This window comes from Artemia franciscana, chromosome 8 (assembly GCF_032884065.1).
Source record: "Artemia franciscana chromosome 8, ASM3288406v1, whole genome shotgun sequence".
In the NCBI taxonomy this organism is placed as follows: Eukaryota; Metazoa; Arthropoda; class Branchiopoda; order Anostraca; family Artemiidae; genus Artemia; species Artemia franciscana.
In genome coordinates this window covers 9158272-9174029 of record NC_088870.1, presented here as the reverse complement: position 1 = coordinate 9174029, position 15758 = coordinate 9158272, and the positions used below count along the sequence as shown (strand labels likewise).

Sequence of the window (15758 nt, the reverse complement as noted above, 5' to 3'; positions counted from 1 at the left end):
ATTGGTTCAGTTCTCACTTCAATAAAATAAAGCTGCTACTACTTACCATTCAGGTATATCAGAAGCATCTCCCCAGGTTTTACTAGGATAGCTTTTTCTTCCATAAGCTCCACCTGATCTAGGGTCCTCCTCGTCCATCTCCTCTTGATGGTGCTGACGACCTCGACCACGATCTCCTCCATAGAATGTGCGTCGTTCGCGAAAGCCATCGTCATTATCATCACCACGATAGTTGCCACGACTGCTTTCACGCCAACCGCTACCACCCCGGACTAAAGTAGAAAAAAATTAAATCTATTTTGATCGAATTTTAATATAAATTCATTTATGCAAACTTAAGCTAAGTTTATACCTTATAGTTTTACAACCTTGGGTACATATTTACGATATTCAGTATCCCCATATCCCACTAAACAGTGACAGCATATTTAGAAAAAGTAAAATTAATATATTTTTTTTGTCGAAAATAGGATATTCCTGAAAAAATTTAAATTTTTGAGAAAAAAGGCCTATTCTACAAATTTTCATTTTAGATTGAGTTTCGAGAAAAATAAAAAACTCTAGAAGCAAAATTAAATTTTCCACTGAAAAAATTATCTTTAATTTCATTTTCCATCTTTCTGTATTCAATTTTAAAGCCATTCCACAATAACCCGTGTCTTCTTGAGCCTCACCGTCAATTTCAATGTTAAACTATATCTGTGAAAAGGTCTATAATCTTCCTCCAGCTTCCTGTTCAGCACAAATTTTCTTTTTCTGATTTCAAATAAATAGGTGATATAAAGAATAAAAAAGGATCTAACTTTAGGCTTAATTTTAGGATTCAATGTTGGTTTAACGTGAAAGCTTTCTGAAGAGCAGATGGTGTAAAAAAAAAACACACATTTTAAACAAATATACCTGTGAAAAGGACAAACTTCTTCTTTCAATTTCTCAATTGCCAACCCTTAAAAGTGACAATGTTATAATTCTCTCATACTTCTTTTAAGAAAGCTTCTTTAAAAGAAATACTTCTTTTAAGACATGTGAACCATAGTCATTAAAAGTCTTCTTACAGGGCAAAAATTATTAGAAAAAAAAAATTGAAGTAACATGATTTTCAAGAATTTTCAGCAATACAAAATTTTGTGCCACGCGCAATATGTGCAAATTTGTTTTTAAAAGATAATGCTTTTTCATAACAAAACTTTAAATTTCACTCTAGTGAACTGGCAAGGCCGTGCACTGCATGTCTAATTTCAGTGTCATTAACATGTGGAGTCCTCTCTTTCAGTCCTTATGTCTTGAGAAATGTTTACATTTCAATAAATATAGACAGCATTTCAGCAAGAGAGAAAAGGGCGGGCCAAATGGGCCAATCACAGCCCAGAACCTTGTAGGAAAAGGGCGTCGATATCTACAAGACGACCAAGCTTTTTTACGAAATCTGGAGTTTGGTCTTTACTAGGTTGTAGCTGCTCCTGAAAATTCATTACCTAAACATTTTCCATCTATGTGGAAAAAGATCTGCCCCCCCCCCCTATGTTAAACCCGCTTTAACCTAAGTCTATGACGCATCCATAGCTTCAAAGAAATGAGGCTCTAAAGATCGTATTTGAGCAACGTCAAAGTTTTATTGGATCTAGCTACTTTTCGTAAATTACAGAAGTATGTTCATCACATTTAATTTCAGGTTTCTACATTCAAAACTACAGTAGCTGACACTTCAAAAAAGCAATAAACAGTTTTTTTTTTGTTTACTCCCCATTGAAGTAAGTTTCAGCATACATGCCTCTCCCTGTATCAATAAATGCTACACAGCCTAGCCCCAAAAGACAAAATATACCTATTTTTTATGCAAGACAGGCAAGAAATCAAAAACCTAAATTTTGTGAGGCAAGTATAATGTATTGTACCTATTTTAATTGTTTTTAGGCGTAAAGATTTGCAATTTCCGCATAGTTTGGCTTAGTTTTTCTATTGTTCTTATAATAGTGAATCTGAAAATTCTTAGGGGGGGGGGGGTCCTCCATAAAAACCTGTGTACAAATTGATGAATAATTTCTTCCGCTTTCATCCCTTTAAGCGGAAGGAAAACTACAGAACTACTCGAAGGTATATCAAAGTTTACCCTAAGTAAAGTTTTGAAAAAAAAACTGACCCCATTTTTCCGTTCTGCCAGCTGTTTTCCATCCTTCATCATCATCGCGTTTAGACCAACGGGGTTTTTCTCCCTCACTTTCTGATATACGGAAGCCATCGCGAGAGCGCCAGTTGTCCGCTGCACCCCGCGGCACAAATTCTTTACGAGGGGACGTATTTGACCATTCATCTCCATTCCAATTGCGGTCTGCAAGGCTCTAACAAAAAAAAAAGTTAAATACCCTGCTACTAACTTTAATAAGTAGGAAATTGGGATGCTATTTGAGAGGAGGCCATTGACACTATGTCCAAAATTAGTTAGGCTCAATGTATTATGTGGATTAAACTTTTTTTGGGGGGGAGGGGCTAAGTGGTATAAGGGGATTTTTTTTAGTCCTCGTGAAAATAGCCAACGATGTAGTTTATTTCTTTTTTATATATAACGTCCGACACTCTTTGGCTCAGCCAATCACGTAAGTAGTGTTTTTATCAGGGCTTAACTCACTAAAAATCTGTAAATTTGGAACGGGTAGCGAAGCAACACAGCTTCGTTTCGATGCGGTTTATTGTGAGCTAGGAAATTTAATATTTTTCTCAGTCAAGGCATGCCTCCCTTCCTACACAGTTACATATGCCCCCCTCCATTACAGTTACATATGCCTCCACTCCTATACAGTTACATATGCCTCCCCTCCTCCATCAAGGACATGTTTTGAATATGTTGTGGGTAATATTTTGCTTAAAAGATTATCGATATCTTTTTTGGTGGAGTGCGAGTGGTCCCCTACTCCATCATCCTAAATCTGGTGCTGGTTTATGAGAATGTTTCAGCTCCCCCCTCCAACAAGACAATCCAAAGTAAGACTATTTTTTAATTTCACTTTTGGACATGGTCCTTTTTTCATCGGTTTTGAACATTTTGCGTAATAGTTTCTAAAGGTCTCGGATTAAAATAATTTTCTAGGAAATGATCGAAATGGAGAAAAAAAATGCATAACCATACTACTATACAGGGATACGAGGAATTGTTATTGAATTCTTATTACAATTATTTTCTTTAAAAGCAGAAAAGTTAAAATTCGCTCCTATCATATGAGACTGGTGTCCTGGAATCTCATAGAGATTTCCGAGAACTATTACGTTTACCAATTATGTAGTAAACGGAAAAAAGTATTCGCCGAGTTTTTTCAAGATTACAAAATAACTGGATCTATTTCAAAAGCAACATTTAATTGTTTGAGGGGGTAGGACAGTGGCTCCTAACCGATTTTGGGTCACGCCCAACCTGGGTACTTCTAAAATCCTGACGACCTCCTCCCTCCCAATATTCAAATTTGGTTATTCATGATTTTACGTGTATTCAGCTGAAGGAAGTTTAAAAGGCCATTAATTTGATGTTTTTTGGATCGTCCTCAATGCATATTTATGCTGATGAAAAATCCTGTCCGAATTCAACCTTTTATACAATGTGCGACGTTCCTGCAATACTATCATACATCTTTTTTGCTCTTTAAACACATATGAATGTGACGCCATTCACATAATTTTTTTTTCAGAATTAAGGCTCTAAAGTAGTCGGCCAAAAGATACACGCCCTACCAATGAGCCACCAAAATATTGCCGTATACCACCGGTTGGGTCTGTGTCCCATGTTGGGAATCACAGGTCTAACAAAAAAATTGTCTCATTGTGTGAATGATGTATTTCATGCTTCACGTCCTGTTATTTCGGCCTAAAATTGGATTCGTGGCAGTTAAAATTAGACTCAAAAGAGAATGAGACATCGATACTAGAGTAAATTGAAGCTTGTCTAATAGAAAAAATCGAACGCCATCTATATTCACCCAGAGAAGATGTCAGGTAAATTAAGAAAAAAAACATGAATAAGATTGTTTTTGCATTAGTATATAAATCTTGCAAACATTTGTGGACAAATGTTTGTGGACAAACAATTTATTTTTCGTAATATCTGACCGTTTTCAACTTTATGGAAAGGATAAATTTGCATAATGCTTAAAATTTACCTGTGCACGGTCTCGGTCAAAAACTCTTCCGTTTCCACGAATCAGGCCAGGCTGACGCTGAGTTTCATCTTCATCCATCCGACCATAGCCCCCAGCACTTCTTGCTCTGCCTCTACCCCGCTCAATGGAAATTCCTCCACGTCCACCGCGAATGCTACCAGTTCCAGACGATTGTATGAAACGCCCTGCCGACTTTAGGGCCGCATCGCTGTTTATCCCTCGCTGCCAACCATTCTGAAAAAAAAAATCAATCAATAATAATAAACAAAATAGAATCAACGCAGTTGTTTGACTTATCAAAGAGTAATATGTCTCCCATTTTCATTTTTCTGGGCAAGTTTGTATAGACAGGACGGGCATATGAACTTATAACGAGAGTCATTTCACCAGAAACTCGTCATTCAAGTATCCTTTTCATAACTAAAAATGATCGCAGGTCAACGAACTCTTTTTTGTGGCCATTTTCCCAGGTGCTCCCACGGGCCAAAATGGGATCAGATCAAAATCTTGAGATGACCATTTTTCAAATCAAAATGGTTCAAAAGCCGAAAATAAAATTTCTGGTTTCATCAAAAGAATCGCATTTTAATGCTGATTTTAAATATAAAAGTTTCATCAAGTTTAGATTTACCAATCAAAAGTTAGGAGCCTGAGAAAATTTGCCTTATTTTAGAAAATACGGGGGAAATACCCATTAAGTCATAGGATCTTAACGAAAATCACACCATCAGATTCAGCGTATCAGAAAACCATACAGTACAAGTTTCAAACTCGTATCTACAAAAATGTGAAATTTTGTATTTTTTTGCCACAAGACAGATCACGGGTGCGTTTTTATTTTTTTTTTTTTCCAGGGGTGATCGTATCAACCCAGTGGTCCTAGAATGTCGCGAAAGGGCTCACTCTAAGGAAAATTAACAGTTCTAGTGCCCTTTTTAAGTGCATTACACTTCCTGGCTGAAGGGCCTTGAGACGGAGATCAGCACCGCCGGTTCGGAACTTAAGGGTTTAGTACCACATCCTTTACCTTTTTTTACCTTTTCAAGTGACCAAAAAAATTGGAGGGCACCTAGGCCCCCTACGCTCATTTTTTTTTCCAGAAGTCACCGGATCATAATTCTGAGATAGCCATTTTATTCAGCATAGTCGAAAAACCTAATAACTATGTCTTTGGGAAGTTCGTTATTAAGTTAATTCGTAAGTTACGTATATTTTTACTAATAAAAACGCTCGTAAAAAATTAAAAGTTCTAGTTGCCTTTTTAAATAACCAAAAAATTGGAGGGTAACTAGGCCTACTCCCGCGCTCCTATTTTCTCAAAATCGTCCGATCAAAACTATGAGAAAGCCATTTAGCCAAAAAAAAAATTAATATGGTTTTAATTATTCATGTGCGGAGAGCCAAAATCAAAACATGCATTAATTCAAAAACGTTCAGAAATTAAATAAGAAAAACAAGTTTTTTTAACTGAAAGTAAGGAGCGACATTAAAACTTAAAACGAACAGAAATTACTCTGTATATGAAAGGGGCTGTTCCCTTCTCAAGCCCCGCTCTTTACGCTGAAGTTTTTTACTGTTTTAAAAAGTAGAGTTGAGAGAAAGAGTCAAACTTTAGCGTAAAGAGCGGGGCGTTGAGGAGGGAACAGCCTCTTTCAAATACGGAGTAATTTCTGTATGTTTTAAGTTTTAATGTCGCTCCTTACTCTCAGTTAAAAAAACTTATTTTTCATTTAATCCATAAATAGGACAGATCATCACTTTATCGGCGCTACCAATTACTGACTGCAAAAATTTCCATTCCGAACTATGGATACAATTATTTATACGGCAACATTGATAAATAAGGTGACCGTATTTACACAGCATAAACAGCGTTCAGATAAGAAATAGTAAGGTCTACTCAAGAGCTGAAAAGGAACCTTGAAATATACAAATATTTACCAAACTTCAAAAAGTTATAACACGAAAAGCAACTTTAAGTTCTTAATTTATAACTAGACCTCCGTTGCCTGTGCAACGGGAAGTGTTGCAGCAACTGTGCCCTGTTCCGTAGGGCACAGTTGCGGAGCAACACGTGCAACTGTGCCCTACGGGACACAGTTGCGGAGCAACAGTCTCCATTATGTCCTTCAGAGGACATTTTTCTAATGCGGCTTCGATTGTTATCTTGAAGCATCTTTGATATGATTTTATTTCGAGCTCCTACTAAACTGAGCTTGGTAAAATGTTTAGCTGGTCCAGAAATAAACGAGAATAACACAATAACACAGTTGACAATTCTGAATATTCTGAATTCGAAGTATTGTTTTGAGACGCACATTTCGGGAATTATTTCCGGGAAATCTGAAAGAGATACGGAAATAACGTCTTATAGTTTTCTGCTTAACTTTTGATAGTCTAAGCTAGGAAAATATAAAACAAACCAAATTCACCAAAAAATTTAAATTGCCCCGAGGGCATGACAAAACTTTCAAATAGAAAAACCCAAAGAAGGAATTTTATTTGGGAGAAACTATTGTAAGCTCCAGTTGTTAGGAGATCGAGACCTGTCGAACCGCGTTGGAAAAAAAATTCTAGCTGGTCCAGAACAGAAGTTACCTCTAGAACGTCGAAACTTCGGAAATTATTTCTTAGAGAACGAAGCAACTTGGTATATAGAACACTTCACTTCTTCTTGCATACTTTTCATAGCACTACTCGATAAAAATATAAGAAACATCAAAATCGAAAATTTGAGAAAATTCCAAAAAAAATCGGAACGAAATGGACTTTTCCGGAATTATTTCCGGGAAATCTGTAAGAGCTACGGAATTTTGTGCTCCGGTTCTCGAAGAGACAAATGAAAGTTCTACATGAGTTCAGCATAACTGTATTTCTAACAAGTTTATTTCTGAAGCTAGGGTCGTCTTAACTTGACGCCAAACATCGAACGCAGAGTTTCTAAGAAAAAAACGGTTTTATTTTTTTTATGGAAAACTGTTAGAAATTTTAGGAACTTCTCTGGAACTTTTTTACTCTGTTTCACGTTTCCCTTCCCTCTGAAAAATCTCAAATTTTTAACTCTTACCACTTCGGAGCTACAGGTCGCTGATCACGGTGAAAAAAAAAAAAAAAAACTACGAAAGCAGTAGTGTTGCTCCGCAACACAATTCCTTTCTTCCTGAGAAATTCCATTGCGAATCCAACTATTTCATTTATAACTTGGCGCAAAAAAAAAAAAATTATTCAGGGATTTAAATACCCAAGAACAAGCGGCAACTAAAAATCAAACGTAAAGTTAATACGAAATTGCCATTTGGTTCGATTTTGTTTCGTAGTACCATATTTTTACTAAACGGTATGTCCACCACTGTTAAATAAAACAGGGTTTTAATTCATTAGAAGAACTGGTGGCGAAAATTGTACCACTTTAATAGATATTACAAGTTATAGTTCTGTTGGTATGTAAATATCTTCCAACTCCTTTAAAACATAATTGGAACATAAATATATTATTAGTAGTACAATATTCAACTAAAAATATACTGAAAGAAAACAATCAAAAATGGGTTTTTAGGACCAAGTGAGAATACTGAACAAACACACAAAAAGAATATTTCAAGAGGACAACCGCCACTCTTCTTCAGCGAGAACAATAATATATACAAGGAAAATGCAGGAAAAATTTAAGAATTAAAACCAAATACCTAACAACCAAAAAGCGAGTCATTCGCTAATGCCCGCGATTTGCACAAAATCCAAGAAATAAGAAATTAGTATCGACGGATACTAGCGAACAACTGAGAAATAAAAAAAAAATAAATCATTTAATCAAAAAAAAAAACGAACCAGCAATTAAATAAATTTGAGAACTATGTCATCTGATTTTTGATTTTAATAATTGCATTACTTGCAGACACCCTTTGAGACTAAGGGGTTGTTGACGTGTTTGATCATGTGATTGGGAAGGTGGTTCAAGGTTTATTTCGGGGATTACTAAAGTATCTGCTTCTATTTTATTTAATCTCTCTCTTCGTAAGAGTTTCTCTTTCTTTTTTTTAAATCTTCTCTTTTGTGGGTTTTTTCAGTGTCTTCGTTTGGCCTTAAAATACCTTATTTTTTGATAGTTTTCTTTCTTTAAATTATGGCACGTCAACATGCTTTAAGAAATCATCTACTTAGCTAACAAAACATATTACCAAAGGCATCAGGAAAACCTTCTCAATTAGAAATATATTCTGCACATAGAAAAAGACGGAGATTAGCTGATGAAAACGTCACATTTTTTTAGGTGTCTGGCAATAGAAATGTGAAAGATGTGATTTAAAATTCAAGGGGATTAGAAAGAAGTTCAGCCTGAAAATGACAGATACATATTGATAGAGCCTGAAATCAAACAGCCATGAAGACCCTGTTTCTGACAGTACATAAAAAACAGATAACTTTGTTTATTTTATTATTTAGTTGAAAACTGTCTATAAAAATATAGAAAGGACAGAGTGTTAAAGAAAAATTAAAAATATAGAAAGCAAATATATTTTGTTCGTGGTTTTTCTAAATTGCTATATGTTCTTTAATACCCATTCACAATCATATTTTCAACCGTATAATTAACCATATTCTGAAGATTAGTATCAACTGATACTGGTGACCAGCTTTTAATGTTTATGTGAGTCTGGAACTCACCAGTATCACAGTTTTTTTTCGTAATTTCGAAGGTATTGACCAGCCCGAATACTCAGATTACTCAGCAGTAATAATTTCAAATCCAACGAGCCCTTAGCTTCGGCTCAAGATTCTCGCAAACTCTCTATTGCAAATCAATAAATTAATTAATTTATAAAACTGCACAATACAACAATAAATAACATTGGAGTAAAAACAAGCAAAAAAAATATATATCGTAGGACGGGGTGACTTGAAGTCTTACACCAAAAGTAAAAAACTGTTAAACTAACCTAGTTCCCTCAATAGCTTAAGTTTAAAGTCATATTCTGAGATATTATACGAAATTATTTAATTGAAGCTGATAAACTGGCAATTTACTTGAAGTAAATCCGACCACTTCTTCACGTTAGAAGGAGTAACTCAAAACCAACATAAAGTGTGCACTTATAACTAACTGGCAGTGCATTGAATGACTATGAGCGGCACCATACACTGGAAGTTGCCAAAAGTAAAGGACTGTGGGTGGTATCACAGGTCATAGATTAAAGTCACTGAACACCCAAGTTTAATAAACGCCTGAGGCACTAATGCTACTCCTCAGATCCAGGGAGTGCGGCTTGCAGGAACACAACAAGCACATGATCAAGAAATACTTTTTACTGTATCTTTGAATAGTTTATATATAACGTTCATTTATGCACCATTTTAGATATGGTTTCAAGTGACCCTCATGACTTGATAAATGGAAATATACCATAAGATTAGCATTAAATATACGAGCTGGATTCAAGTAACCTTCCCCTCCCCTTAGGAGTGACTTAATACCACATGTTTTCTTTTTTATCAATTGCAGTTGAATTGAAAAAAAAGGTACTTGTTAATTATTCAGAACACACTCAAGTTCTTGATCTGAATGTAAGGTGTGAGAAAACCGGTTTCATAGCCACAAAGAAAAGTGAAGGGTAACAGAACACGCTGGACTTGTATAATTTGGGCTATATATCTGCACATTAGGGGGGTTGAGTAAATTATTTGGACAGCGTGAAGTTAGAAAGCAATTATTACTTCATAATTTGCAGAACGATTGTAGCTAACACATTTTGCATGCAGACCCACTATACTTTACTTCCCCCCTCCCTAATGGGCAAATATATAAAATAAAGACAACTTACAGTTTCATCCTCAGTGAGAGTGCTGAAGGCCATTGGAGTTTGAGCCTTCTCAACGAATATATGTTCAAACTCATTCAGACCGGGTGGAAGATCAAGGCCTTTGTGGAATAGAGCCAACATTTCCTCTCTGGTGTATTGATAGTCTGGTAGCTTGTATTGGGGCTGTAGAAGATCTGGACTCGGTGGTGGAGAGTTATTTTCGCCAGAAGAAAGTGCACGAACCCTTCAAACATAAATCTCAATACCAAAAATTATAATTGAAAAGCGCCGCCCTCTCTCACTCTACTAAACCAATGGAACGGAAATATTGAGAAATACTGGCCTAGAAATACACTTTTTAAGTCCCCCTTCCCTCCTTAAGGATCAGAACTACGGCCAACAATGTCCCCAACCAAAAACAATGAAACAGAGTTAGACAAGACGTGTTCTAGTTTTTCACCAATGCTGAACTTCGATGCAGAAGGCTCTACAAAATGTTTTTATCCTCTATATGACTGAAAAAAATTACAGCCCTTTTCCTTAGTTTAATCATTTGGATATTCCCTCAATTTCGACGTTCGTTTTATCTTTATTGTATTTTTTTTCTATTTCTTAAAATGATTGATCCTTTCAGTCTTGTTTAACTAAATTTTTATGCTTTTGTTTTATTTATCTTACATTTATTTGTATGGATTTAAAAAAATAAGGGGCTGAACTCCTTCCGCCACCCAAAAATCGTACCAAAATACAACAAATTGATGAATATAAATTAATGATTTCTTCAGAAATACAGCCATAGAAATGCAAAATCCATAGTTTGTATTTTGTAAGCTGCAGTCATGTAATTTCTAAGATTTTTTTAATTTTTTACTTATTTATATTTGTCAACTGTATTTAATTTTATCATAGTCTATGCATCAGTATACATTTTGAAAAGAATTCTCCCTAATACAGATGGTCAAATTGGGTGTAATTGCTTTCCAAAAAGTGCATTAAATTACCCCTTCTCATTTGATTATCTCCTCTCATAGTAGGTTACATTTACGAAGTTTCAGTCCAGTGAGTCCATTTTCTTAGGAATGCATTTACAGGTATCAAAGAAAGCACTTTATAGTTTACTCCAAAAGCTCAACAGAACTTTCCAAAAGACCAACTTGTGATACTTGAAACAACACATCTAGTTTCCAGTATAGCACAAACAAGCTCTGACCTTCAAGAAGTTTAAAGACCTGATCCTTATTTGTTCTTATTTATATTTGTTTTAAGTTTTCTTCTAATGCAAGTTAGTTGATCATTATTTTATATTGTGATACTGCGATTTAATTTCCATTAAAAAATTAGTAGTTTTTAAACTTAATACATAAAATAGAAATAAAGGCCTCAGATGGAGAAACGTGACATTTTCAACTTGCCGACATTGGGGTATACAAGGCTGGCACTAAATAAGAAACAAGTAGTTGAGCACACAAAATGTACTTCCAAGTTATTCCACAAAACGCATAAACGCACAACATGCGATTCGAAAAGCCTAAAAAAATATGTTTTTGTTCATACAATCTTGCTGAAGCAAATAAGTAATCATCACATATTTTGAGTTAAAATTCAACTGGTTTTGATTGAACTAATAGCCTAGTGATTCTCTATAAAAGGAAAAATAAATACCATTCTGGGCCAAATTTCAAAGTGGTATCTGTAGTCATTTTGAGAACAAGGAGGACCTTGACCTGAAAAAAAGGAAAAAAAAAGAATGAATTGATAATTTGCATACAACATATTTCCATATGAATTTTAAGAAAATATATACGGAGTGCAAATCTTCAATTGAAATGCAACAACACTTTGGTCTGTTGAAGCAGTTCAACAAATGAACGTCGACGGCTAATTCTTTTTTATGCTTGCTCAACAACTTCATCAGGCTGATAGGATCTGAAACAACACTTACATAGCAAAAACTAAATAAAAATTCAAAACAACAAAGAGAATAATTTCCTCCAAGAATAATGATATAGTTACTCACAAAGTTTATATATATATATATATATATATATATATATATATATATATATATATATATATATATATATATATATATTGTATATAAATATATGCAAAATATTTCATGGACTTTGTCTTAAGGAACACAGGAAAGGCAATGAGAGACCACGGAATCAAATGTGGAGGAAAAACTCTTCTATACTTAGATTATGCTGATGATCTAAGCATCCTAGATGAAAGTGTGAGCAAAATGAATGAGCTTTAAGAGGTTTTGTGAGTTCAGGGTGCTAGAATAGGTTTTAAAATTGACGTTAAGAAGATTAAGTCGTTAAATTGCCTACAGATTGTTCTGGGTACCTGGCTGACTGATCATATTTCAAATATTATGTATGTATATATTTATTTCCCATCAAAAGAAACAGATGGAGTAGCCTATAAAATAAAAAAGTGAAAAACACACTGCAAAAGAATACAGAAACACAATAAAGAACAATAAAGAACAAATAAAGAACAAAATGGAAAAATAAAGAACAAATGGATATCTAACTACAAAAAAACAAAAACTATTGCCTCAAAATAACTGCCCAAGGATGAGTAACAATATTAGAGTTATATCTGGTGATCTTGGCTAAGATGGCTTCATTAGCTTCAATAATCCCATTTATAATATGTAGACCACGGTCCTGTGGTGGCGCAGTGGGTTTGACCTTAGCTTGGTAATACGGGACCCAGAGATCAAATCATGCTGCAGCAACTCAACTACAGGGCCGACACAGGGACCTTAGTAGTCAAGAAGCGTCGTTAATTTGATACAATACAATATGTAGACCACAATTCTTTCTTATCTTCCTTTTGAAATATCCTCCAAAAGGGACTTAAATACAGATAATGGGATAGTGCCATTGCATTATACAGCTAGGCCAAAATCCGCCAATCAAACTGACGCTTATAAATAACAACACGGCTATAAACTAAAGGAATCCGTTTCTGTAGATGACTCTGCAAAAGGTGATGCGTTTCAAGCATAGACCAACCAATAGGGATCCCGAAGTAAACAATGTGTTCAGCAAGCCAAACAGTAGCACCACCTAGCCTAACATCAACAGCAGACCCTTGCTTAGCATTAAACAACATCACTTCTGATTTCTGCTCATTAAACTGAAGGCTTATTTTCTGTATTCTACTTGAAACTGAATAAAATTTTCCTCTAAACTGCAAAGGACGCAGCTCAAATTAAGTACATTGCCTGTATAGCTTATTAACAATCCCTCTGAGAGGGATTGCTAAGCAATCCCTCTCAGAGTGTATGTCAGATTTGACTTAGATTGCGATTTGACGATGTTGTTGTTAAACGCGGTAGTTGATGTCAATGCACCCTTTTTAGCACTGGGTTATTTGTCAAGTTTAGTGTATTTGGTAGCTTAAGCCCAGCTTTTAAATTTTGATGCATATCATATAAAGGGTTTAACATACATGGGTCAACACCTGCTAGGCTCATATCTAAAATAATCTGCTCATGAATTAGTGAATTAAAGGCCCATCTAACATCATGCGCAGCAAGAGCTGTGCTCTCACCGCTTTTCTCAGCATCTATCAAGGCCGAAACAAGAGCAGAAAGAGCATGGCCACAACCTAGACTAGGCTGAAAACCGAACTGATGGTCTGTAACTGTGCATTTCAACTGCAGTTCGTCAACAATAAGTGCCTTGAATAACTTACAAAAGACTGTAGCCACAGTTATAGGCAGAATGAAAAGCACTAGCAAAGTGGTTTTTCCTTTTTAGGCACAGGTGTTAGTATTCCTATTGAAAAAGAATCAGGCACAATACCCAGGTTAAAAATCATTTGAAAAAGAAGGACAAGGTGCTCAAGGAACATCTTGCTGCAAAACAGCATTTCCTGAATTGATATACTTTAACAACCATGCAATTTCTTTTTTTTTAGTTTTCTAATAGCAGTATGGATAGAACACCTAGTAATTATAGCACCCGGACTGCTTTCTTCTTGTTTATGTGAGAAGAAATCATCCAGTTTCACACCAAAACTTTTTTGTAGCCAGATATCAGGAGCCAAAAATTCATTTCTATAATGCTGAATCTAAATATCTCGAGATATTGAGGTCATTATTGCATGAGACCTTTCTTTAAGAAAATGAAGACCAAATTTTATTCAGGGGGGTAAGGATAGCCTGAGATGAAGAATGAATAATTGCACTACAGTGTAGTGAAGGTTCTTCTGCAAAATTACGTTTATTATGAATTCAATGGTTATTCACCCAACCGTCTCATAGACAGCCAGCCTCACGTCAAACCAAAAGCCAAAATTTTGCCGAATTACATGCATTCTGCAGATTCACATTTACACACCAGCCTGGTACTTCGGTACCAGACCACACCCATCTAGACGGTACAGCTGACTGTTCAGCAAGACATAATGCGTGCATAAGCTCACTACAATAAATATTCAACTCAATCCATGATTCTGCTGGATATTTCTTTGAACTAACAATTAGCAGATCAAAAGGAACATGGGTTTTTGAAACAAGTTCATCACAAGTCAACTGAAATGACCTCATAGATGCAAGTTTCCAATCACAAACAATACAAGGACGCTTCTGGAGCCTTCCAGGAGGAGGCAAAACATTAACATTTAAATCAATACTGAAAAACAACAGAAATAGATGATATCACGCTCTTTACCTCACTCTTTACACTAGAGTTTAAATTTTGTTCCAATTCCTTAAGAATGATAGCTGAATCACAAGGGTCATTTAATTAGAATATATTTGAAAGTACTGAAAAAAACCTTAGCATAAAGAGCAAGGTATTGGCAAGGGATAAAACCCCCTCATATACATAATAATATCTGTTCGTTTTAAGTTTTAATGCTGCTCCTTAATTTCAGTTGGATGTTTTTTTATTTATTTATTTAATTTTGGACAGTTTGAATCTGAAACAAGAACCTCACTCCATATGATTGAGTGTGTATATCATGATCTAGGTTTGGCAAACTTCCCAAATTATGAATATATGAAAAATTCTTATTCTTAGATGCAAGTATAAACTCATCATCTAGCATAGAAAGTAACATATTAGCACAATTAGAACTTGAACAGTAGCCGCTAAGGTTCTCAAGATCAAAGTAAAAGTCACCTGTTATCAGATATGAAAGCCCATACTTTTTTATTTTATCAATACACTTCAATAGCCTTGAAATACTTGTGGCAAACAGTCTATCTGATCAATAATCAAGATAGTCTGTAGGGAGGTACAAGTTCACGATAACCATATCTTGGATTTTGACAGCAAGAAAGTCTAATGCCGAGTCAAACACAAAAGTGGATAGAGATGATCTAACGTAAGTCACAAGGCCGCCAGATGGCCGGCCATGAGTGTGAGAGCATTTGGCTGCGACTGTAAAAACCTGATGGTTTGGTGACAGGTTCAACAAGGCAAGGTTGAGAGAGGTTGCAAAATGTTCCTGTAAACACACAATATCATATCTTGAAAGAAGGTTCTCAATAAAAATAGACTGGTTAAGGAGATTTCCGTTTAAATTCCACATTGCAACTCCATACTTAGCATGGGCAGGTTCTAGATTCATTTTGGTAGGGAATTCGCATTGATTATTGCTTTATTAGCCAGACATCTTATGTTATTGCATGCGTGGCCTTTCTTTTTGCATAAGATGCAGAACCTATCTTTAGTGCACATATTGTCCTTCGTGGATGTGTGATCAGAAGCACCACAATGACCACATATAGGCGTTACTACGCAATTAGCAGCTAAGTGACCAACACAATGGCATGAATAACATCTTT

General features: G+C 35.4%; 1 protein-coding gene across 1 annotated transcript in view; it reads right to left on the bottom strand.

The window, feature by feature from the left end:
* Positions 1 to 15541, bottom strand: part of LOC136030605 (GRB10-interacting GYF protein 2-like) — an 86071-nt gene extending 70530 nt beyond the window's left edge. Inside the window, exons 1-8 of the mRNA XM_065709674.1 lie at positions 15210 to 15541; positions 14250 to 14598; positions 13485 to 13643; positions 11606 to 11667; positions 9965 to 10187; positions 4146 to 4379; positions 2141 to 2339; positions 47 to 272 (exon numbers count right to left, since the gene is read on the bottom strand). Of these exons, the coding sequence (XP_065565746.1) occupies positions 47 to 272; positions 2141 to 2339; positions 4146 to 4379; positions 9965 to 10187; positions 11606 to 11667; positions 13485 to 13643; positions 14250 to 14598; positions 15210 to 15541 (1784 nt within the window). The remainder of the gene's footprint in view (positions 1 to 46; positions 273 to 2140; positions 2340 to 4145; positions 4380 to 9964; positions 10188 to 11605; positions 11668 to 13484; positions 13644 to 14249; positions 14599 to 15209) is intronic.
* Between the last annotated feature and the right edge of the window lie 217 nt (positions 15542 to 15758).